General features: G+C 43.3%; 1 protein-coding gene across 1 annotated transcript in view; it reads left to right on the forward strand.

Moving 5' to 3' along the window:
• ADAMTS16 (ADAM metallopeptidase with thrombospondin type 1 motif 16) overlaps window positions 1–25,698 on the forward strand; it is a 165,396-nt gene that overhangs the window by 114,139 nt on the left and 25,559 nt on the right. The window contains exon 23 of the mRNA XM_060094292.1: window positions 85–211. Within this exon, the coding sequence (XP_059950275.1) occupies window positions 85–211 (127 nt within the window). The remainder of the gene's footprint in view (window positions 1–84; window positions 212–25,698) is intronic.

A 25,698-nucleotide genomic window follows, 5' to 3' on the forward strand; every position in this document is an offset into this window, starting at 1 on the left:
TCAGGAGATTTCATTAGCTCTTTGCCTGTCTTTTACCACGGGGCATGTTTGTGAGTCTTCACTGTGCACCCCACTCTCTCACAGGGCAGATGACCACGAGAGCAGGCTGCTACAGAGACTTGAGGTTCCCAGTGAACGCATCATTCTGCAGCCCCGACACCCGACCTGTCACAGGGGTCGTGCCTTGCAAAGTGTCCGCCTGTCCCCCCAGGTAAGAACTGTCATGTTCCTCTGAATGGGTGTCAGGGTTTTGCAGATATAATGCTGAGGCCTTGGTGCTCTTGAGTCTGGGGAATAGAAGTGCCAACCACTGCCACATAATCCGTGACAGCAGAGGCAAAAGGAACAAGAACTGCCTGAACAGGTGAGACAAATAAAGTGCACTAGGGCTGGAAATAGCCTGCAAAGCCTTGTCAGTGGGAGCAAAGTTCTCATAGTAGATGGAGCTTGTTCTGTCTTACTCAGTGCAGGCTGGGGGAGGGATGGTGTGCTGTGGACATAGGAACGCCTTCCCTCGCAGCCTCTATCCCCTTCGCTGGTATTTCCTTTTCTTACTGAGTGAAACCTGTTAGAAGAACCTGCTGGCGAGGCCTGTCCAGGCTGTAGAGGGAATGTGGATGCTGCACATGTGTGGGACGGGCCGCAGAAAGCAGGGCTCTGTGATTCCACTCACCTGTCCCCAGGACTGCTGCCCCTCCACGTTTCTGAAGGAAGCTCAGGTTCCCTGATACGGGGGTTGGGAAGGACCCCTAGAAGGCAGCCGTGGTCCTGCCCTGCCCTCCTCAGCCGTCACTTCCTGGGCTTGTCCGTAGTCTGTCTGCTTCTCACTTGCTTCATCTTCACAGAGGGGCTGTGGAAATCATCTGAGTAACGTATTTACGGGATGAAAGGCCCGCTAGACCCTTCAGACAGCGGAGGTACCCGCCACAACACATGTGATCTCATACCTCTTGATTTTAAAGATCCACAGGAGCTGGCTCTGCTTGAGCTGAGCCTCTAAAGCAGAAAGCTGGATGCCTCTCCCAGAGACAATAAAACCCAAGAGGGAGGGAGGCACTGTCTCCCTTCTCTCTGAGTTTGTGGGTCCCTGGTCCCTCACTTAGGGTACAGATGGAGGACACAGACCAGCATCTGAGAGGCCAGGACCTTGCCCCCAGCTGCTGTGAGGGGCGGGGTCCTCCTTGGGAAGATCTGTCTTCCCTCAGAGGGCCAGTGTCCCGACTCAGCCGGACTCCTCAGCTACCAAGCCCCACAGCCTGGTAATGAGAGAGAGAGATGGGTCAGTATTTGCAAAAGGAATTTAGCGCCTGAGGCCCATCACCCACCGAGGCATTGGAAGCGCACCTGGGGGTTCTTCTGGGACCGAAGGAGCTCCTGGAACTGATGCCCACCCTGGTCCTCGCTTCACCTGTCAGTGATCCTGCAGCCAGCCGGGCGCCCCCATGGTCTGTGCAGGGCTGGACGGCAGACAGAATCCCAGCCACCATGGGCTCCTTCTGTGCCTGAAGCGACACACCAAGTGCACACCGTCCAAGATGGTTTATGAAATGAAGCCCCTGGTCGGCCAAGAGAAGATATAGCACAGCACCATTTCTGCAAAATGAACCTCCTGTCTGAAGGAAACAAGGGACCAGACAGCCAGGGCTCCCCGGGTCCGCTGAGGCATTGCACCAACTTGACCCCTTCTCCCCGGACAGCCGGTTCTGCACCTGTGTTCCAGGTGACACAGCGTGGACCTCACTGTGACCTCTGAACATACATCTCCAAGGAGCCTTGGGGAGAAGGATGTTAGGAGCACTGCTGCAGGCACTGGGGTTCTCTTTCCATAGTGCACCGAGTTCTTGCTAAGGCAGAGGAATCCAGGGTGCCTCAAGGCAACTAGTTAACAGTGTTGAAAAGCCGAAAAACCTCACTAATTTAGACTAAGAGGGGTGTGTGTGTGTGTGTGTGTGTGTGACTTTTATGTTCAGGGGAAACTAAAGTTACTGGTAACTTGGGACTAAATCCATCAGAATGCTAAAACTCAGGCTGATTGGGAATATTTAGTTCTTGCATGGAATCTCTCCCTGGAATCGTGTGAGTGGTTCATCCCCTTGCAGTCCAAGCTGCCCAGGTGGCCTTGGTGAAGCTCATTACAGTGGACTCAAGAGAACACTCACCCCAGCCCTGGGCTAAGTCACCCACTCCTTGGCTTCCAACTTCGTTATATTAAGCATCCCATAACTCAGATGCGAAGTGGTGGTTGGGACACCCTGAATAGGCCCCTCTGCATCTCTAAACTGTCCAGGACTCAGCCCAGGATGCAGGAGTGGCTGGCGGCCCTGAGGGGGCAGGGGAAGCAGAGGCAGCCACGGTAGCCAGCAACTGCTGCTTCTCCGAGGACGGCCTCCGCCCCACGGTGCAGGGAGAAAGCTGGGGGTTCCCCTCCCTCCCTCTCCTGGGCTTCCTCCTTGTACTGAACCCTTAAGGGAGGCATTTAAGTGATGCCCAGCTGCTGTCTGTTCAGTGTTATCCCAGATGTCAGGCCGCTTCTACCAGCGTCTGGTCCTGTGTAAGTGCACCAGAAATATCACTTTCCACAAAGGTCACTTATCGGATTGGATTATTGGTTATCGGATTCCAGTGATAGAACTCTAGCATACCTTACGTGGTCGGGCAAAACTGTCCTTACTCTCAACCATTATCCATGACTATCATCATCATCTCTTGTGTCTGTTTAGGTAAATCTTTGTTCCTGGTACAGAATTTTCACGCTCATTGATTCCAGAAAACCTCTCCAGGGTCAGATGTTGGTTTTGTCCACTGTCATATCCTGAGGGACGAGAGCTGCACCTGTCCCTCAATAAATGCTTGTAGAATTCAGGGATGAGCCTGGGTCCCATGGGCCAGGGCAAGAACTCCAGGCCTGCGGCATGGTCTCGGGGAAGTGGCTTCACCTCCTGGTGCCTCGGTTTCCTCGGCTGTGAGTTGACAAAGAGAAAACACGCAGACGTGTGACCTAAGTATGAAGCTCTGTGACCCCACTCTCCCTTGGGGGTGTCTTGTAGGTGAGCCCAGCCGGTCCTGTTTGGATGTTGCAATTGAGAAATAAGACGCTGCTTTGTCAACTCTCCCGTAATCTGTAATAAGCCTTGTTTGTACGTTTCCACGTGTCTCTCACGTAAAGTACCTGCCCTAGGCCAGCCTCCTTCAAGATCTGCCCCAACAGTAAGAGAGCTTGTATTATTCTTGATGAGCCATAGCTTTAGGGACTGAGGTCTCATGAGATGCTTTCGGTCACCAGAGCCACCTGTGGCCATTAGCATCCATGTGAGTGATCACGCTCCCTGACTCTCCAGTCCTGTCCCAGCCTCTCACTCCTGCCGTCAGCAGGGACTGCCAGGCAGTGCTCCTCCACGTACATTTCTTCTTTCTTGTCTTTGTTAATAGAACCCCAGACACACACACTCACACACCCATGCTCACACACATTCTCACACTCACGCTTACGCACGGACACCCTGGTGGATGTTCCCCATCCCCCTCCTAGATCATCGTCAGCCAATGGGATGCGAGCCGAAGAGATGCAGGTGCCTTCAAGGGAGTCCTGCAGAAGCTCTAATCTTCCCCTCCTGTCCTCTCTCCTGAGCAGTAGCAGAGCTGGCCTTAGCTCCAGCCCCGACAAAGCATGTGGAGACACAAGACAGAATCCCTCATGGCTCCCTGGGGCAGAGCTGCCCCCCTCCACCCCCATGTCTCCAGCCCAGCCTTCCGTGTGAAGGGGAAGTGCTCCCTCCCATGTTTGAGCTGTGCTTCCGTGGTCTCTGTTGGGGCAGCTGAGCCCTCTCCTGCCTCCTACCTGCTGCCCCTGTGAGACCTTGTTTCTAACCACCCTGCCCTGGCCATGGGCTCTTTGTCTTTGTGGCTCCTGGGCTCCCAGATAGATCCATGCTCGAGGTGTCCTCCTGTCTCACCAGGTGTCCAAGCTTTAACCCCCTTGTCCAACTCCACTTGCCCAGAAAACCGAGCCCGGTGACACCTCTCTCATGACTCACTCTGCTGCCTGTGGAGCTCGGGAGCTTAATGCTGCCAGAAGTTCACAAGCCCACATTCTCACTCTGAATGTATGGCCGTCGGCTTTCCTGGCCGCCCAGGATGGCACGCAGTCCTGTCACCCTTCCCTGGGCATCTGGTCCCTCGCAGGACAGTGATATTACATCACCTCCTGTCTCCTCCAGCTTCCTTCTTCCCCAGCCCATAATCTTGGCCCAGGACCTCAGACCTCAGAGATGGGCTCAGGCAATGGCCACACCCTCCTCCCACCACTGCCACCTGAGACACCCCCGTCACTCTGCCTTCCTTCCTTCACGCTGGACCAGGATCCTGCTTCTCCCCAGGAACCTTCATAGTTATGTTTCTCCTTCTCCTTCATGCTGATGGATTCCTTCCAAGAAAGATTTTTAAATGGGTGTTGGGTTTCCTTAAGCAATATTTTAAATGTATATATATTTGTATGCTACTAGTTTTTCTGGTAGGTCCCCTGTTCAGCTCACTGTTTCTCTCCCTTGGCCTCCTCCCCCCCCACCCCAACAGCCTGTCTTCCTGGTTGTCAGAGACCCAGAGCCAACAAGGTCTCTGGATTCTTCTACATCTTATATTCTGTACTTAACTCATTGGTGTAGAATTTTACAAGTAAACTCCGTCAACAGCTTTGTGTGCTGAATGAAAAGGCACAGCTCAGGAGCAACAGGATCCGTCTAGGGGACACTGGAAGTGGTGCATGGGAACAGCCTGTGGAGAACACAGCGAGGGCACCCAAATCACCCCAGAAAACCCAGAGGCCCTACCTTATTGAACTCTTTGATTTATACATCTCTTTTTTTTTTTTTTGATATTTATATTTCCTCTGAAAGAGAAAGCTGTGGGAGACAGTAGAAAGCCTGGCAGTGAAACGAACGCCATGCGTCCTTGCTGGGAGACCCCTGAGGAGGACAAGAGGGGTGCCTGCAGAGTTTCTGCTTCACCCCCAGCCAGTTACAGGACCCTGATGACAAGCCAGCCCACAGGTGTCTACGGTCCGGGTGGGACAAAGTTTCCCAGTTCCCAACCCACAGGTCTTCTTCATCCGGGTCCTTTGGTGGAGTGGACTTAGCATGCTAAGGGGCTACAGCGGCATAGCCCATGCCTGCCAGCTCGCACCTGGTCGGAGGTGTGGGCTGAGCTGCCACCTTGGTACTCCTACCTGTATGTAATCAGGGCAACACAAGGCCAGGACTGGTTGAGGGAATCCACGTAAAAGCTCTTAGCCCAGTACATGTGCTAAAACGCTCAGTAAATCTTGGCTGTTTTATTTTTTGCTGCAAAAGGAGAAACAAGTTCACATTAGTTATTAGTCTGTGAAGCAAAACGATCAGTGACAAACACAGAAGAATGAACCTGTATCATATGCCTCAGTCCTTGTGGATTGCCATTTTAACAGTTGAATTGGGGAAATAGATCTTAATTTTAAAGGTTGTTTTGTTGTCCTCTGAAATGTGAGATACGTTTCTCTCTTGCCCAGAATACCGATGAGTTTTTGTCCCTGATTAAGTGGGCAGCAAACCCAAGCTGTATTTGTCCAAGCAGGAGAGCCCTTGCCTTTCTTACTAGACTGCTCCTGCGAGGCGGCCGTCCATGACCCTCGCGAGCCGCGTGTCCACCTGCTTCTCCGCGGCCTCACAAAGCCACAGCGGCCACACTGCGTGGCTGCAGTCCTCAGCCTCTCAGCTCGTCGTCTGACTCGGGGCAGGCAGGATGCAGCAAGGTGCAATGTGCCGTCTCCAGCTCCGCGTGAAGGGAAGGAGGCTCGCCGAAGGACCGCGGATCGGAGACTTTAAAACAGCCTAATCCACAGCCCTTCTCCTTTGTAAGTTACAAGAACAGGGAAACTGCTCCGCTGGTGGGAACCCCTTGCCTCCCAAGCCCTCCCCAAGCACATGTGCGCGCAGCGCGTCGAAGGTGCGCACGGTGTCACGGATAGGATCCCAGCTCGTAAATCTCCGCGGGGCAGAGACCTGGGAGTCCAGGAGCCTCCTAGTTGGAGGAGGAGGATCTCAAAACGTCTGCTCGGCCCCGGCCAGCAGGAGCATCACGGCCAAATAATGGAGCGTCAGCACTTCGAGAGCTGCTCCCTTGGGACGGAGCAAGGCCAGTGCCCTGCAAGGAGGAGGGCCTCTCACAGACGGCAGCGTGCGGCTCTCGCACGGCTCATTTGAGGGAGAATCAGGCATTTTTATCGCTTGCTTTTGAAACGTGAACTATAAATCACACGGCTATTTATTTCCTTTCTATTTCTCAGTTTATCTAAATGGAGTGGCTCTTCCTGTCATTTATCTTATCTCTCTAGTTTTCGAAGCACAGACACTAATTGTGCGCCTTCCTGGACCGTGGACTGAAGGTAGAACGAGAGGAAATACTTTCCAGATGGTAAACGAACACTTTTCCTCTCTCTTCAGTATTATTCTAGGAATGCAGAGTAAGCGTGTAGATAAAACATACTGTCATCGGATGCCCCCCCAGTATACATGTAGCCCCCTGCTATATTCCTCTCTGCTTGAAATTTGGATGGTCCTATTGTTTTTGCCTACACTTTGCTGACCCTCTACAAACCCATCAGCAAAACTGCTTCTTTTACAACCAAGATACCGAAGGGGGTGACTGCATCTATTTGGTAGAAATGACAGATAAGATGCACCAGGAGAACTTTATGACTAATGATCTTCTTATGGCAACACTGCTAGTGACAGGAAAGGGGGCAGTAACTTTTTTGTCTCATCTCTTAGATACAAGCCTTGAAAATATTAATGCCCAGTAGTGTACAGGTTAGCAAGGGAATGAAAAGTTCCATGGTCACTGAGGTGATCCATATAAGTGAAATGCTACAGAAGTGAGTATTTCAGTTCATTTAATTAGCAGAGTGACTGGGAATAAACGAGCCACCGGACTGGCTTCCTGGGCGTGTGACCTGCCCATTCACCCAGGGCCCGATGCTCAGAAGGTCCGCCTCTTGGTTTAATTCTCTGATGCAGGCAACTTGAAATCCCTCATGATTTTGCACCTTGCATTGGATTCCACAAGTTATACAGCAAGCCCTGCCCCACAGCCCGACTTCTGTGTCAACATTCTTTTCTGGAATCTTTGGAAACTGTACTGGATTGTTTCTTCTTTTAGTAAATCAATTATACATTACTCTTGAGTTTGGAACACACTGACTTCAACTCATGGATTTCTCTGGTGACACCACGGTGGCAGATGTGAAGGATATATTTGGTACAATTATCTTTTCTCATTTTCTTCCCACTTACGGGCTGAGCGCCAGTTTTGCCGGACTTAAGAATACTTGCAGATGCGTGAAGTAACGCTGAGGAGAGCTTTACAGAACCTGTGTCCTCTGGGTTCCCCAGCTTCTCTGTCCTGTTCTTCTTGTAATGGGCCTGCCTGTATCGAGAGCACCTGGTGCTGCAGCTCAAGCCCACAGAGGCCACCTCCCTAAGGGGACCTCACTTTTCTTGTGAAGCCTTGTTCTCTCTCCACTGTATCCCCTTTGAAAAGGCATCTAACCCTTTACGGCTAATCAGGGAAACCAGAAGTGTTATAGCATCTCTGTAATTGACACTCTTTTTTTTTTTTTTACATCTTTATTGGAGTATAATTGCTTTACAATGGTGTGTTAGTTTCTGCTTTATAACAAAGTGAATCAGTTATACATATACATATGTTCCCATATCTCCTCCCTCTTGCATCTCCCTCCCTCCCACCCTCCCTATCCCACCCATCCAGGTGGTCACAAAGCACCGAGCTGATCTCCCTGTGCTATGTGGCTGCTTCCCACTAGCTATCTATTTTACGTTTGGTAGTGTATATATGTCCATGCTACTCTCTCACTTTGTCACAGCTTACCCTTCCCCCTCCCATATTCTCAAGTCCATTCTCTAGTAGGTCTGTGTCTTTATTCCCGTCTTACCCCTAGGTTCTTCATGACATTTTTTTCCTTATATTCCATATATATGTGTTAGCATATGGTATTTGTCTTTCTCTTTCTGACTTACTTCACTCTGTATGACAGACTCTAGGTCCATCCACCTCACTATAGGCAGGAATGTACAGTGGAGAAAGGGCAGCCTCTTCAGTAAGTGTTGCTGGGAAAACTGGAGAGGTACATGTAAAAGTATGAGATTAAAACACTCCCTAAGACCATACACAAAAATAAGCTCAAAATGGATTAAAGACCTAAATGTAAGGCCAGAAACTATCAAACTCTTAGAGGAAAACATAGGCAGAACACTCTATGACATAAATCACAGCAAGATCCTTTTGGACCCACCTCCCAGAGAAATGGAAATAAAAACAAAAATCAACAAATGGGACCTAATGAAACTTCAAAGCTTTTGCACAGCAAAGGAAACCATAAATAAGACCAAAAGACAACCCTCAGAATGGGAGAAAATATTTGCAAATGAAGCAACTGACAAAGGATTAATCTCCAAAATTTATAAGCAGCTCATGCAGCTCAATAGCAAAAAAACAAACAACCCAATCCAAAAATGGGCAGAAGACCTAAATAGACATCTCTCCAAAGAAGATATACAGATTGCCAACAAACACATGAAAGAATGCTCAACATCATTAATCATTAGAGAAATGTAATTGACACTCTTCGGAGAAGCATTCAGCTTAAGTGTGAAGTTGCCAGTTCAGGTGTTGGATCACGACTTGAAACTGTATAATCACCTAGATGTGACAATATCTCAATATAAAAGAGGATGTCTTACTCTATCTCCTCCAAGAAAGATGTCACTTAACCAAAACAATGAGGTTAAAATACATTCAGGCTGGTATAGATATTTGTTACAATATATTCACAATGAAAATCACGTTACAAATATGGACCAACTGGTCCTAAGCAAGACTGATTTGACTTATTTCCTCAGTTGCTGAAATATTAACATGGAAACCGTTGCAGAAGCAGTGGGGATATAAAAATTATAGCTAACTTTTTAGATCTGGCTTCATCATTTCACACCTAAAAATCTGCCTTACGTAGTTCTGTAAAATAGTTTGGGTTTTGTTTTGTTTCATTTTTTGTCCACTTATCTGTTTTGCTTTATTTGTTTTGGTGCATGCATGTGTGATAGTATGTGTGTGTCTGTGTATCTTGTTGTTCTAATATATATATATATATATATATTTATCTATGTGAGCAAAGGCAGAAAGACACTTTAGGAATACTTCCATATTTCAGGAAACTTACTTGGAACTCACTTATAAAGTTTAAATAATACCTAAAATTTTCATAACACTTTTATTATTCTGGTGTTCAGACTTCAATATGATCGAAACTAAAATTCATCAAGTCCCCTAATAATATACACTATGGCATATGCTTCAAATACAAAAATGAAAAACAAACCTACAGATAGATAAATAGAATAGATAGATGACAATTAGATAGGTAAATAAGTAGATAGATAAATAGAATAGATTTTACTACAAATCTATATGTATATCTGTATATTCACTGCAAGTATACTAATCAGGGCTTCTGAAAATATCTGAAGCTTCTCTCAGGATCATATCTTTTTTGGGAGAGAACACAGTATGTTGGTTTTTATGTAAGATTAGGCACCATTGTTTTATTCTCTGATCTGTGAATTATTTAGAATGATTGTTTTTTGCATTTCTAAATTTATTGAGGCTTCAGGGATTTTTTTTTTTGTTATTTCAGATGTTACTACATTGAGATCAAAGAAAGAGTTAAAAACGATATCATTTTTAGCATTTTCAAGACTTCCTTTATGCCTTAGGAATGGGAGTTTTTATAAATATTTTCTGTGGGAATGAAGGAATGTGTGTTTTGTGTTGTATTAGGGTTATTTATATGACAGGTCAAGCTCCTTACTTATTTATTCAAATATGTTCTGACTCTGTCTATCTTGTGTGTCTGTTTCTGAGAGAAATAATTTAAAGTCTCTCATTATGATTATTTTTCAGTTTCTCCTATTAATTTTACTTTATAGTTAACATTAAAATTCCACTTTACGTTGTTAGGTAGGGTTTTCTGCACATGTGGTTTCTGCATGAATTGTTCTTTATATTAAATAATGTCCATCCTTATCCCTAATATTGCTTTTCAGTGGATGATCCATTTTTTCAGAAATTAACATTATGGCACTAGCCTCCATTTACTTATTTTTGACCTGGCTTACATTTCTTCATTATCTTTATTTTTAAACGTCTGTATTATTAGGTTTCTCTGCAACTTGATTAAACAATTTTCTGTTGGATTTTGACTTTATCAAATCAAGAATGTCTTTTACACACAAGCTTAGCCCGTTTATATGAGGTATGGTTGCTCTTGTACTAAATTTAGGTCTGGATTTAGGGTTTGTGTCCTCCATTTACCAGGCCTTGTCTTTGCGTCTGATTGTTCCATGGCTTTACTCTTTTCTGATGAGTTTGTACAGTTCTCTTTATGCTCTTTTATGGCCACTCCTGCAAGAAATTATACCTTCTCTTTCTTTCACACCACTGTTTTTTGATATAAATAAATAAAACAACCATATAAATCAGTGTAACTTTTAAAATATACAAGATTACCCATACATGATTATTATAAAACTCTCAGAAATAAGTAACTTATAGAAAAAAGCTAAGTGAACTGTGACAGAGCTTAAACTGGATTAAATCTCCTTACAGAGCAGTTATAGAGAACTAGCAAAATTGCTAGAGTTCTCTGTGTGCTTTCTTTGAGGAGGGTGAGAAAGCACTGGGTCAGGAGGCAGACAGCAGACAGAAGACACCTGTGGGAAAGAGGAAGTGAGTCCAAGTATGCATCACCTTGGAGGCCAGGCCCACTCACATCTTGCTCCTCAAGTGTTGAGAAAATTTAGGAAGGTCAGGATCATCAGCACCATATGATCATTTCCAGTGGGGGTAGGAACAAAGGCATGGGGTTGAGAGAGAGAGAGAGATGAGAAAGCAGAGCACATGAGCACAGGCCTGTCCCCACGGAGTCTCGCAGTACAGGAAAGCAAAGGGACAGAACCGCACCTGGAATGGCCATGAAGCCCAGGAGGGTTGGCTGCTGCTTCCCTCTTTTTCACATGAGAGCTGGTGCAGCCAGCCTGTGCACCTTTGGAAATGATCAGGGAGGGGACTGAGAGCTCAGATGTGTCAGCAGCTGTGAGGGTGGCCCTAGGCGGGAGCAGGGAGAGATGATGGCCAGACACTGAGGAAGTTCATTTTCCCAGTGAAAGAAGCCTAGTCCTTCTGTTACCAAACGCAGGTCCAGCTGAAAGCCAATACTCGACAGACAAGTGTTGGCAGGAAAGGAAAATTTGCTTTATTCCAGAGGCTGGCAACCTGGGGAGAAGGTGGACTTATATCCAAAGGCCAACTCCCCACTGCCACTCAGAAGTCAAGAGCTTTCAAAGGGGAGTTTCAGGGGTGCACAGGCAGAGGGAGGGTGCTACATGCAGAAACAGCTCAGTCAGCTCTGAAATCAAAATTAGTCATGCAGTGGTCTGATCAGTATTATCTTGATTGTTGTAAGTACAGTTAATCTTCAGTTCCAGGGCTGGTTTGTTCCCATTTCCTTGAGGCCAAGTTCTCAGAATTGTGTAAGATGGCACAGCTTTTGTCGTGGTTACAATCTGGTCATCATGTAGTTAAATTCTTCCACCTGGTGAAGGTATCAGTATCTAAAAAAGAGCTTTAAGAACATGACTCAGAATAAAATCTACAGCCCTTGAGAAGGAACTAAAGGTCCTTGACTTTGTTTAATGGCTAAACTATTATTATTTTGTCTTGTTTGACTGTTTCTCTTTGTTCCTGCATTTTCTCACTTCTCTGAATAAATTCATTCTTTGGCTAAAATTTTTCTACAACCAGGAGGCAGGTGGAGGACCTGAGAAGGCCCCATAGGGTCCTGCTCCATTTCACTACCTGGGAGTGAGGGGAGGAGCAGCTGCTGCCTTGAGGGGAAGGAGAAATCAAGGTGGGCAGTGCCCTGACCAGCCATGTAAGTCTCAGGTGTGCATCTCCCTGAGAGCCCACTTAGACCTGCAGGTCCTAAGTTGAACCCTAATTACCCAGGTCATGGGTGCAGATTTGGTGGGGAGAGTTGGCTTAACCAGAATTAGGATAAAAAGAAAAAAAAATAGGTTAGAATTCATCTCATTTCAGTGATTCACCAATAAAAATATGTGTATCCAAGAAACCCCTGGTGGTTAAGAGAGTTCACATTTTGGCAGACATGCATTTTGCCAAAATGCATGATTAGTATTTTTCAGGTACTGATTAGTGCTCAATTAATGAAATGAGGAAAACAGGTAGATTCAATTCTGGAAAGGGGGGTGGTGTCCTGTTCTTCCCCCCAGATGACCTCCTTTTTACCTCCATCTAACAGGGCTTAGTTTTTATCCAGTGTTTAAAGATGTGTGTTTTATTTCCCACCTGGACACCAAATGTGAATAAACTAGCAGTCAGTCTGTGGCTCAGTTCAGGAAGCAGGAACACCCACTGCAGGAGGTCGTCCACATGGGCATCCCAAGGGCTTCCGCTGCCCCTTTCTAGAAGCGTCTAGAAGCATGTGACTCTGCCCCGCAGGAAGTCTCCAGGCCCATGTCTGTGCTGAAGAGCTTCGGATGAACACTCCCAGGAGTGTGGGACGTGGGAGCACTCTGCATCGTGAGGAGCCATGTCTCAGGAAACATGACTTCAGAAACCAGAGAACTGGGTCGTTCGTTCAGTGGACTGAAATCATCCCCAATTTGTCATTTCAGGCCAAGTTGGTTTGTTTTTCATGTTGTGTTTTCTGGAGGGCAAGACCAAAGGGCAGGAAAGAGGATGGCTGTTTGAATATTGATTGACTATTGGCCAAGTATCTGTCGGTTCAAAATCAGTTATTGAAATTGAACACTCTTCTCTAGGAACCTCCCTGAAAGAGATGTTGATTTGCAGACATCTCTTCTGTGCCCCGTATGTGATGAGTATCTATATGCAGGGCCTGTGTGCAGCCTCCCTGCCAGGCAGACATGGGCTCAAGCTGCCAGGGTCTTTTTGGATTAGCCCTCTCCTGAGCCGGGCATAACGTGTCAGATATTTTGAGCATCAGTCCTAGAAAAATCACATATTCACCTGATGATTCAGCTCACGAAATCAAAATCATGTGACTTAAATATAGACAGTAAGGATCAAAAAAGAAGGAAAAAGCATTTCAGACTGCTAACAAGTCCATCTACCGGAATGTGACATTACTGTCTTCCTCAACATAGTTGAATAATATACTCTCCATATTCAGTTTAACTATAAGTCATCCAATCTTATTTAACAACACCCAGTGACTTTCATTCATGAGAGTGGCATTTTTAAACAGGGTTTAGGTTTAATGAGAAGATTCACAAATTCTACCGTTTGTATATTTGGGGTGGGTCACACATGATAATTCAAGCCATCAGCCTGAACTTATGCTCAGAAACCAGGCATATTCTTTTTATGCTGGAAAACAGGTGACAAGTGTCCAGCTTGACTCCTGGTACTTGACATGATATGACACTGTAATAATCTAGGTTTTTAGAGGAAGATACTTTAAGAAGACTGTCTCCCTTTGTTTTGTTTTGTTTTGTTTTGTTTTAATGTATGAGAAGTCCAAGGCCATAGTGTCAGACAAAATTCCTGAACCTTCTCTTCAAAAGTAGCATGTGCCCTCCCCAGCTTTCCCAGATTCAGAAGTCAGCGTGAACATGGGAATGGCAGGAGGGGACCCATCCTTTATTTCTTGCCTAAAGATGACCCCGGAAGTCTGAACTGAGCAAGTCAAAGAGGAGGGGAGGGAAGGGGAGGGGATGGAAGAGGCCAAAGGTGGCTCTCCCTTTGCTGCATCACCGTAGCCCTTCTAAGGGCTGGGTTCCTCCACCACCTCAGAAATTCTGCATCCTAGGCTGGGGGGATGCTCAGCCATGCATCTGTCTCCGTAGCAACCTCTGCAAAAGTGGGCTCCTGACTTGTAGAGCCTCTAGAAGTTCCTTAAGGTTTCAGACCAAACTTACAAGGTGGTACCATGTGGTAAAGTATGAAATGGCTCCTTTCGGCTCCCTGAAAAGCTACCTGAGTCATTTTGGAAGGAAAAGTTACTTTTTTCCCACCATAATCTTTCTCCATTTTGCCTGCTTCCACACCCCCAGCACCTTAAAAAATAGTTTCACTAAATTAAAAAAAAAAAATCACTTACCTTACAGGACTAGGAAGTTGAACAAATGAGTATAGTGAGCTCATGTAACCTTGAAAGAGCTTTAGCTTAAGAGGGCGACCAAACTAATTGACTAGAATTTGATACAGGAATTTAATAATTTATTTTGCAAATCACATTAGAATTTGCTTAAGAATTCAGTTTAGTTCTGATTGACTTTTGATGTGTTGTCATCCCAAAGTCACCTATAAGCCATGGTTTTGCCAAGCATATTCACCAGTTGTAGAGATCTTATAACATTACTGAGGTCTAGAAGAAAAATGAGATGTATGCATTAATTTTATCACGTGGCTATGAGATTTTTTTGACAAGTATGAATATCATTACTGAAACTTAGATTTTTCTCATCCGTTTTTTGGCAGTGTTTCTGCTTAAGAAGTCCTTATTTTATTTATAAAGTTTCCAATAAATATTACCTATGTTTCATTGCATCTTTGAAGGTATGCATGAATTTTTAAACAATATTCCCAGAACCAAAGAGATCCTCAAATTAATTTGTTTAGATAAGCTACATTTTCAATTAAAATACTACTTTCAAGACTAGACCCCATTTCAACAAAGAAATGATGTTGCAGGATGAAATAGGACCACATGACAGCATAACATTTTTTGTGTTCAACTTGGTTTCTTTTCCTACAGGTTCCCTATAAGTTCAGGGCAAAAGACCTAAAAGAGGGGGCCTCCCTGGTGGCGCAGTGGTTGAGAGTCCGCCTGCCGATGCAGGGGATACGGGTTCGTGCCCCGGTCTGGGAGGATCCCATATGCCGCGGAGCGGCTGGGCCTGTGAGCCATGGCCGCTGGGCCTGCGCGTCCGGAGCCTGTGCTCCGCAACGGGGGAGGCCACGGCAGTGAGAGGCCCGCATACCGAAAAAAAAAAAAAAGACCTAAAAGAGAGCAAATTCTTAATATGCTTCTGACTGTGGTCACCAGGAATGTAATCGTCGTAACGACCACAGTCTCCTAGAATGTTTACATTTGTCTGGATCCCACGCAAGACAAGAATCCACACAAGTATCCCCCTTCTCCCTCCAACTGTCACATTCTCGCAGCCTTATTTTACTTCTACGTCAACCAAAGTTCCAACAAGAGGGATTTTTTAATCGTTTTGATACATTTATTACATTTTTTAATGAAAAAGAGGACTGAAGAGAATAATTCATTTAAATTCTCAAAATTCAACATTTACACTAAACCTAGGTTTTTGCTTCTTACCTCTATTATTTTAATTGATTTTTATTCTATTTAGTAACTCTGCAGATGGTTTAAAAAGCCACTCTGTACTTTAAGGGTTACTTTGGGAAGTCACACTCTCTGCCCCACCTGCCCAGCCCACCCCCAACCTCACTGACCAGCAGGAGTAATTCAGTTACCTTGGGGTCTATTCCATTATTTCTAAAGACTCTGTGTAATTACCATTTTCCTATTTGTCGGTTTTGTAGATTACCCTTTTATCCATCACAGGAGAGGATGTAGCTCTTCTGCATCACTTTGTATCACTCTCACATCACCAAGCCCTCTCTTTACACCAACTTCCTTTGCCTCCATCCTCTCAATAAGGGTATATCCCATTAGTATTCGGTGTTTACATCATTATTTATTATTCTCTGCTGTCTAGGTAGAATACAGTGATACTGTGTCTTTTTGTATGTAAACTTGTATTTTTCTAAAAGTGAATAATTGCCTGAATTTTGCCTGCTTAGGATTTTTTTTTTTACATAAACTCCCAAAAGATTCATGTTCATGGATTCATTTAACCAATACCCATTGAGAGTCTTCTCTGTGCCAGGCACTTGGCCAACATCAGTGAGTAACTAGATTAAAGTCTGTGTTGTGGAGAGCTTCCTGGGTGAGAGACACAGTCAACAATAAGCATAGTGTACTTTTTAAACAACGGCATATTTAGGAGGTGATAAAAACCATGGATAAAAAGAAAAAAAAATAGAGCAAGGCAGAGGAGACTGGAGCTGTGGAGGCAGGAGGTGCAGGGTGTTGGGCAGACCTCACTGAGCAAGTGTGGAGTGGACAGGATTTGGAGGACGTGAGGTTGTCCCATGCCTGTCCTGGTGCTTCCCACACAGTTAAACACGCCAGAGACCTCAGTTCCTTTCCCCTGGGCATCTGATCCTGGTGCCACCATCTCTGCTCCAACCTGGGCCTGTCAGTCTTGGGACTTCCCTTGTTTCTCTAGGATGTGGACTAATGCTGTTTCTTGGTTGCCAGGCCATTGTCTGTCTCGGTTGACACTGTATTTTGGAAACAGCCTCTTTCTGTTCTCTGAGAACATGTCGGGGGAGTTGAACTTTCTGAGCCTTTGGGGATGACAGAGAGTTTGAGAGAAGAATTCAGGGGTGGAGTTCACTCTCCCTTGGAGTTTTATGGCCATGACATCACCATCTTCCTTCTCCTGCGGCTGCTGCAAAGTCTGCTACTATTCAGATTCCCAATCCTTTATTTGGGAACTGTTTGGGTTTTTTCATGATCACCTTTCCCTTTGTGAAAGCGTTTTGGGTCTTTCATTTATTCCCAGGTTTCTAATGTTCATTTGTTTGCTGAGCCCATAATGGGCCCTTTCAGTTTAGGGGAAAAAAAAAGTTTAATAACCTCCCCCTTCGTTCTTTATATTCTTGCCTTCTGAACTCTTAATACATTAGACTCAGGTTTTAATGTGCTTAGGTTTTCTTTACAAATGTCCATCTCTTTATCTTTTTGTTCGAGGAGATTTTTAAAATTTTACCTTTGAGGTTTTCTACTGTCTCTGTTTTGATAATTTTTTAATATCTGACAAATGCTTTTTTTTTTTAACTTTGTTCCCTCTCTTTTAAGATATCCTGGCCTCTCTTTCCTTTTTGAAATTCTATTGTTGCTCTTCCTTTATTTCTATCTTTTTTCTCTCTTTCCCTCTCCCTCCCTCTCTCTTCCTCTCTCTTCCTCTCTCCCTCCCTCTCTCCCTCTCTTCCTCCCTCTCTCCCTCCCTCCCTCCCTCTCCCTCTCTCCCTCCCTCCCTCCCTCTCTCCCCCTCCCTCCCTCCCTCCCTCTTCCTCTCTCCCGCTCTCTCCTTCTCTCTCTCTCTCTCACCCCACCCACCTCTTGCCCACAGATCCTTTTCCCTCCGTAATCCTTTCCTCTAGTAGTTGGATGATGGATGTTTCTCTTTGCCTTTCATGATGATGTCTTCCTCCAGTACCTGGTAATCCTTCTCTGTCTAGGCATACTGAAACTGAGGCGTCAAGGTGCTCATTAGACACTCTCTGGGCTGAAACAGGATCCTTCAACTGCTCTGTCACTTCCCGAATTTTCCCCTGGAATTATTTATTTCTCCAAAGAAGGGTCCTGTTATTAGTTGTGTGTGTTTGGGGGTGGGCCAGCATGTGTGCCCAGCACAGCAGATAAGGGGTCTGGGGCTGGGGGTCTCAGAGCTTCCCATTTTAACAGCTCCCCTGGTTCTCCCAAGTTGGCGTCTCCAGTGGGCAACCTCCTTTCTGGCCCCCTTTAGCATTAAGGGAGGCAACAGAGATAAGCATGCATACTCAGTCCACCACATTTTACTAAAGGCATCTACCATTGTTACTTAGATTGACAACTAAACATTCGTAAGATACTGCAACTGTGCACATTGCTGTACTATTAGCAGTGGTAAATAGAAACAAGGCAATTGAAATATGGAGGAAAATTATTGGAAATTTTTACCCAAGTCTATGGTTACATCTGTTTGTATTGAGAAGAAAAGAATATGTTACCCCTAGAGTGATCAACTCATCCCAAATGGCCCAGGACTGTCCTGGTTTTAAAACTAAAAGTCCCATGTCTGGGGAACATGCTCTGTTCCAAGTCAACCAGAGTAGCCGGTCACCCTGTCCTCTCCCTCACTGTGTGACATGAAGAATTGAATTATGGTAGAAGATGTTCATCTACTTCTCTTATAACCAGTGATATTCACCATTGGATCACTTTCAAAAGAGGAGTGGAAATGCCCAGGGGATCCAGGTACAATGTCAGTGCAGGAATGTTAGTGATTAGGAGGTTATGTGGAGCCAGTGAAGCTGGAGCTTTAAGGCTCCTGTCAATCTCATCTAATTTCCCAGTGTTGATTTTACTATTCTTACAGGGGCTGTCCTAAATTACATAAGCTTCAGGCCCCACAAAACCTGGATCTCCCCAGTGATGGTGATGATGATAATGATAAAATAATAGTACCTGGCAAGAACCTAATGCTTGCTTAAATGAGGGATTAAGTCATTCAGTCCTCAACATAAGCCCAGTAAGTGGATGCTATTTCTATCCCCAGGGTATAGACATGGAGACTGAGGCAGATGGGCATTGGAGAGTGTATAGCAAGAAAATTATCAAGGAAATGCTTAAACCAACCAGACAGTTGTTCTATGTAAGTGAATCAGTATGAAATTGTATTCACAACTCAGCTTTACTTTATTGGTTGTGTGTGTGTGTGTGTGTGTGTGTGTGTGTGTGTGTATAACATAGAAAAAAGAAGTCCCATACATTCCAATTTTCCCAGAACAGTTCCAGTTTATCCACAGTTATCCAATTCCTTCTGTCCCACTGTAAGTATAGTGCTCCTTTTACCCTCAAAAGTGTCCTAGTCTGGATGATAAACTACTTGGTTGCTCAACACATAACCCTTGCTCTCTAGATAATCATTCATGGAAATTCGTTGTAGGACCTTGTCAGACGCGTTTCTTATAACTGTTACATAATATTTTTTAATTAGTATGCAATGACATTTATATTGTTTTAGTAAAATCTTGTTTAGATAACATCCTTAGAAAGTTTTTATACTCTAATGTTATGAAATATTCATTCATACTCTCTTCAAACATTTTGGTTACTTTAAATATTTGACTTTGGTCAAAATGAGATTTATTTTGATGTAAAGAATGAACTGAAGGGAACTACCATTTTTCTCCAATTCCCAGCAATCTGTCCCAGCACTATTTATTGAAAATTCATCTTCCGCCCACTGAGTTGGAAGGCCAGCTTTTGTCTTAGATATGATATATCCCTCTATATAATGGATAGGATATCAATTTGGATACCAGTAACATGGATAGGATATATATCCATGGATATAATTGCTTGACCGGCCCTACTGCTCTTCCCTGTTTCACTGGTTCAACCTTCTGTGCCAGAATCTTACTGTTCGATGACTGTAGCATTTGACGAATGCCTTATCTTTCTTGGAACTTTCCTGGTGCTTCTTGAATCCTTTTTTCCAGACGACCTTTATACTCATGTTGTCAAGTTAAAGAATGAAAAAGAATCCTTTTGACATTTTAACTGGTATTACATTGCATTATCAGGTTAATTTAGACAATTGAAATCTTGAAAATATAGAAGCTACCTATCAGACAGCAATGTTTTCTTCTTCCTTATTCCATTTGGTCATTGGGTTTTTTAAGAACAGTTCATAGATTTATTTCTGTAAGTGAATGTATTTATATTTTCCCTGAATATTTCATAACTTTATTAATATTATGAGTGAAATATTTATACCATTATATTTTAATGAGTTATTATTTTCTAGAGTAAAATATTAATTTTGTAACCTGACATGAAAATGTTATACTTTCCAATATTTTCAGTAATAATCTTATATTTTTATATCATAAACCAATAATAATAATTTTAGCTTCCTTTCCTAATGTTTATACCTCTTGCTCACCCCCACCCCCAGTTTAATTCCAGTGACATATGCTTCTAGAATAATACTAAAATGTGTTCATTCTTTTTTGATGATCCCTATCGGAATACGTCTACATTTTCACAAGTAAGCTCTGGCTCTTCACGTGATAGAAGCTACCCATTGCATTTTTATTTGTTTATCTTATAGAAATGCCACTTGTTTCTCAGGACTTACTGAATTTTAGCTGATGTCTTTTCTTCCTGACATAACAGTTTTGTGGCAGACACGGAGAGATTTTAAGAAAAGACATTGACAAATCTGTTCTATGAAGTTTATGAGGTTCTATACATACACAGGGTAGTGCCATGATCCTACCCACCACCCCACCTCTAAGGAAGCCCACAGGACACTGTCACCTCAGGATCTGGAGCTGTAGTACTTGGGTGAATATTCCTTTGATCAAGAATATTGGCCTTCTCTATACACACAGGTCTGTGGTCTTTACAGGCAAAAGGTGGAAACTCACAGGAGCCAAGGGACCGCACACTGAGTGTTGACTGATGTTCTGAGGGTTTATGTAAGTGACACTGTGTCAGCCCCCAAGTCACTGGAGGACACTTGAACTAGGACGTATTTCCATCATTCAATCAAGTGAGCACTTGTGACATTAAGTTTGTGAAGAAAAGAGAAGCACATCTCATTCTCCAGCCTGAGATGAATGAGCCCTGGGATGTGTGGTTAATTGCACCATCCTTGCATTCTTATCATGAACCTCAGCAATCACTGTGTATTCTTTAATGCATTGGTAGCTTTAATTTTATAGTATTTCTTTGTGTTTTTTATACATTTCATAAGATTAGTCTGATTTTATTTCTGTGCTATTTTTAATAGATAAAGTCTTGTAGTAATTATTTCATCTAAGTTTGCTTCCTATTTTTAGTTATTTAATGTTTCTCTACTGTTACTTTTCTAACTTTTGATTTATGGCCTTCTATTTTTCACCCCACTGGTTATTTAGGAAACATACAGTATATTTCTAAACCTACTTTAGTTACCTATACTATTTAAAATCATATACTTCAGCATTCTTTTTTGATTTATCAACTTCACAAATTAAAACTATTAAAAACCTTACTGGGTGAAATAAGATAATTAGTACATTTCTACTTCTTTCATTCTCTGCTCTTCACACTTCAGTTCATGCTCTAATCTTTGTTTTAACTGCTTGCATGTTTCTCATTTCAATTTAGCTTTAATATTATTATTATTTTTATATCATGTACCTGCATCATTTCAATAATGATAGCATGTTAATTCTATGTTACAATCTTGACCGCAGTTGTGGTCAAGCTTATTGGTTAAGCTAAATTGTCTGTTTAAATGGATCCAGTGGCCTCACCTGTCTTTCCATACAATAGCTTTCTCCTTCTTGAGTTTAATAGTTTATTTTATTTTTTCCTGGTTAGCAGGAGTGTGTCTCAAGGAGAGTTTTCAAGTCAGATAATTAAATCATGAATTTCCTCACTCCTTGCCTATCTGGGAGTGTCCTTCTGTTGCTTCTCTTCTAGCTGCCTTTCATGTCATCCTGTCATCTTATCTCTTCCTTGATATCTTGCTTCATAGAATTCTTACTCACTTCTAATTTCCTGACAGTGTAATCTGTTTTGTAAAATTGTTTTTGATAAGTAAGTTTTCTTTCAGAATATTTCATTTCCTTAGTCTCTCTTTTGAATGCTGTGTATCTCTTCTTCTTGCACATTTTGGTGGACAGAGGGTTGCTCTACAGTCTTCACATAGGTTCCAAGTAAGGTTCCTTTTTCTCAGTTCAGTTCTGACCAGGGCATTTGCACAAAAGTCTTTTATACACCAAAAATGGAGCTGATCTCCTTCCTCCCAGCCTTGTTCCTGTGGTGTAGTTTTCCCAAGTGCTTTATGGAGGGAATCTGAATGATTTGTGATGTGAGTAATGCGTTTATTTTGATTCTTTTGATATGTTCACAGCTTCTCAGTCATTTATTTGTTCTGGGAAAGGAAAACAAATAAATGGCTGGGAAAAGGAATCTCTTTCTTGCCTCACACCATCTTTCCCAAAATCCCCACCATGATTTTTTAATTTAAAAAAAGGAGTTTCAGAGACATATGATGTTTTCAAAATAAAGCTTTCAAAGAGTTTTCACACCCGTCAAATGGTTGTGTGGCCTACCTGTGGCTATTAGAGACACTAACTCAGAATCTGGTCTATTGATCAGCAACAGCATTTTTTTTTTTACCTCTATAGACAATGCTACCATCCTGACTGCAGCAAAGGATGTTTGTGAAATTTTCTCCAGAATTGGCAGTTAGCCACACTGCCCTAGAGACCACTGTGACCCATATTAGTGACATACCTCCAGTTGCCCTCTGAGTGGTGGGTCTCACTCACAACTCCAGGATCCTGGTTCCACCACCTGCTCCCGCATATCCTTGAGCACATGAGTTAGTATTTCTCCACCTCAGTTTCCCATCTCTGAAATGGGCATGAAAATCATAACTGCCATATAAATTTGTTGTGAGAAGTAAAGAGTTAATATAGATAAAGCATCTCATTAAATACTTGCTGCCATTACTAGTATTATTGGAACTCAGTAGACTAGAGGGACCTAGGCATTGGATTCATCAGTCCAGGTTGTCTGGTTATAGATTCCTCAGGACTTGGAATATATATAGGTTTCTCTAGGGCCATGAAAATTTGCACAGCCTGGCCGATGTCATTGCACACCTGTTAGACTGGGGTACACAGTGAGCTGTCCACTGGACTCTGCATGCAGCTGTCCACTGGCCTCAGCATTTTCTGATGCCTTTACTTGTTCTTCCTCAGGAGACCCTTTTCTTTAGTTCAAAGAAGTGAATTTTCCACCAATTTCTATCCCGTGTCTGTGGACACTAATGCAATTCTCTCATGGCTACTTGTGCATATGTAGACCTTACATCATACGGGCAGTTAAAGAAAGACATCATTGTACTGTCTAAACTGCCCAGACATCGTTTCCATGTTCTGCATATGATATTTTGGAATAAATTATCATAAATGCTGCACTCGTTGGCCGCTGTCCCAATTTGAGTCATTTAAACTAGCTGAGTTAGAGAATGAAGTCTTTACATGTGGGGTTTCTCTCTGCATCAACTCATTGTAAGACTATAGAGCATATGTGAAACCTTTTAAATATGAGTGTTTTCTTATGTCTCTATATATAATGTAAATACCATTGAATTATTAGGCTCTTTTGCAGCATAGGCTAATCAAACATGCTGATTGTAATACAGCAAGTATCATTAATGAGATACTGGAATAGTACATGCCTTTTCATATCCCCTTAGTCTTTATGCATCAGCATTTTTAACGGGGTGTGGGGGGATGAATTGGGAGATTGGGATTGACATATATACACTACGATGTGTAAAACAGATAGCTAGTGGGAACCTGCTGTACAGCACAGGGAGCTCAGCTCCATGCTCTGTGACGACCTCGGTGGCTGGGATGGGGGGTAGGAAGGAGGTCCAAAAGGGAGGGGATATGTGTATACATATAGCTGACTCACCTCATTGTACAGCAGAAACTAACAACGTTGTAAAGCAACTATACTCCAAAAAAAAAAGAAAAGAGCAGTGGATCAATATAATATTTACAACACAATCCATCTGATAAGTTTTGTGATGTTATATCTGAAGCTTTAGATTAGGAAGTTGATTCCAAAGGATAAATCAGTATTTAACTTAATAATTATTTAGTAACTAAATAGCAATATTATTTAACTAAAATTCTTTAAAGTGTTATAACCCTTCAGTATTTACAAATACGTAAGACCCACCTGATGGGAAACAATTCAACCAATGAGTACCTAGGACTTAGTAAGAAAATAAGAAAGAACTGATCTGCAGTGTCTTGAAGAAGCATGAACACAACTCAAGAAGGTAGTTTCCCGGGGATGAGAGCCAGGAGGTTACATAAATATTGTTCTACATACTCTGTGTGTTCATTTCCTGGATGTGATTAATCTCCTCAAATTGCTACGGTGAGAAGTCCATTCCTGCAGAGGATGGAATTGTTCCCACCTTATGGAGAAAGAGGACCCCAACATCAAATATTACCCACACATTCTTGGCAGACGCCTGGCCTAACGGCACCCCATGGTCAGAAACATCATCACAGCATGGGTGCCTTCATACCTGGACCTCAGTTTAGAAGCTGTTTGACAGCTTAATGGATAAAACTTAGAGATTCTTTGAAATCATTGTCAAGTCAGATCCTGCCGTCATCTTGTGGAAACTACAGTAAATATTCGTATGTCTGCTGTCATTTCTGTCCTTTATTTTTAAACTCTTTACCCAAAAAAGTCTCTATGTAGGTTTATGCCTCATATTCCCCCATCATTCGGTTGTCATTACTGCTTTCATAAATTAAAAAAAAAAAAAAAAAAAAAACAAGGAAGGAACTGAGTTTACCAGTTTTGTTTAGTTTCAGCACACTAACCACTCAGAAAGCTCTGTGGCTACTTTGTGGACTTGGGTTGTGTGACCCTATGACCATGTCCTTCTTAGTGTCTCTTATTACCTTCCAGCAAAGAATGTGATCGAGACTCTGGACAGGATATTGACGTTGATTTCATCCATGGTGTCAGTTTGCTTGTGGATTTGCTCTGTGTAAAATATGGACTCGATCTGCTTCTTTGGTTTCTCTCTTAAAACGCAATGGATTTATGGCCATTCCTGGCAACCCTGGTACATAAACCCTCTGTTGATGGTAAATGACCAATCCCACGTGGCCCAGACCCCTGCAGCACCCCGCCCAGGTCGAGGGAAGAATCCTCAGGAACTGAGTGGCTGTGGTCTGGCTCAAACTGTCCAGATGTGCTGGACGAGGCCACCTGGAAAGCTTTCTTAGAAAATTGACTCCTGTGTTTGGAGAAGATCATTGCAAAGTATTTATCTAGGAGTGAAGATCCAAGAAACCCTACAGCAAAAACACCAGAAGAGCCTGAAACTGTAGGAGTGATGCCATCATTTTAAAATCCTTCCATAAAAGGAAGAAGCCACAGTGGGGAGAGTTCAACTTCTGTATTAGAACAAGAAACTGACATTCCTTCCAAAGAAAACGAGGATCCAAGGAAAGTGAGTCGGCACAAAGTTCTTAGTGAATCTTCCATGACTTAAATTATATTTTGCACCTTGAGAGGTGAATTTAACCATCTCCTATGGGAAGGTCATCCATTTTAAAAGAAAGAAAAATGAACCTAAGCCAGTCATGACATGTTTAAATTCATGTTAGACACATAGGCTTTCCCTAGAGCATCACTAATAGGTTTTCTTGAGAGGCAGGAAAAGATATTACAGTTGTTACAGAAAATCTGGATGTCGTGGTGACTAAGGGAAGAGCATGGACCTAACTGAGTATTTTGACACTGATTCAATAGTGAATCATTACAGATGTCTCAAAAAACTGCTCTGTACAGTAATTAGCCATAAAATAGAAATACACAATTTTACCAGAGTAGTGAATTGCACACTTATGTGTATGTGAAAGAAATACACATAAAATTTGCAGCTATCCAATTAAGATATATAATGTCCCCCAAATCCCTGAATATATACATTTATCCTAGGATGGTTTATTGCTAAGCCACACTGGATAACTGTCTCATTCGACTTCCTCAGCTGAAAAGCCCACCTTGCTGAAGCCTTGACTCACTGAGCAGCAGTACAGAAGGACGGGTGGGAACACGGCTCTCTGCATGTTCCTCCAGCCTTGCGGCTTACC

The sequence above is a fragment of the Mesoplodon densirostris genome, chromosome 3, assembly GCF_025265405.1.
Source record: "Mesoplodon densirostris isolate mMesDen1 chromosome 3, mMesDen1 primary haplotype, whole genome shotgun sequence".
Taxonomy (NCBI): Eukaryota; Metazoa; Chordata; class Mammalia; order Artiodactyla; family Ziphiidae; genus Mesoplodon; species Mesoplodon densirostris.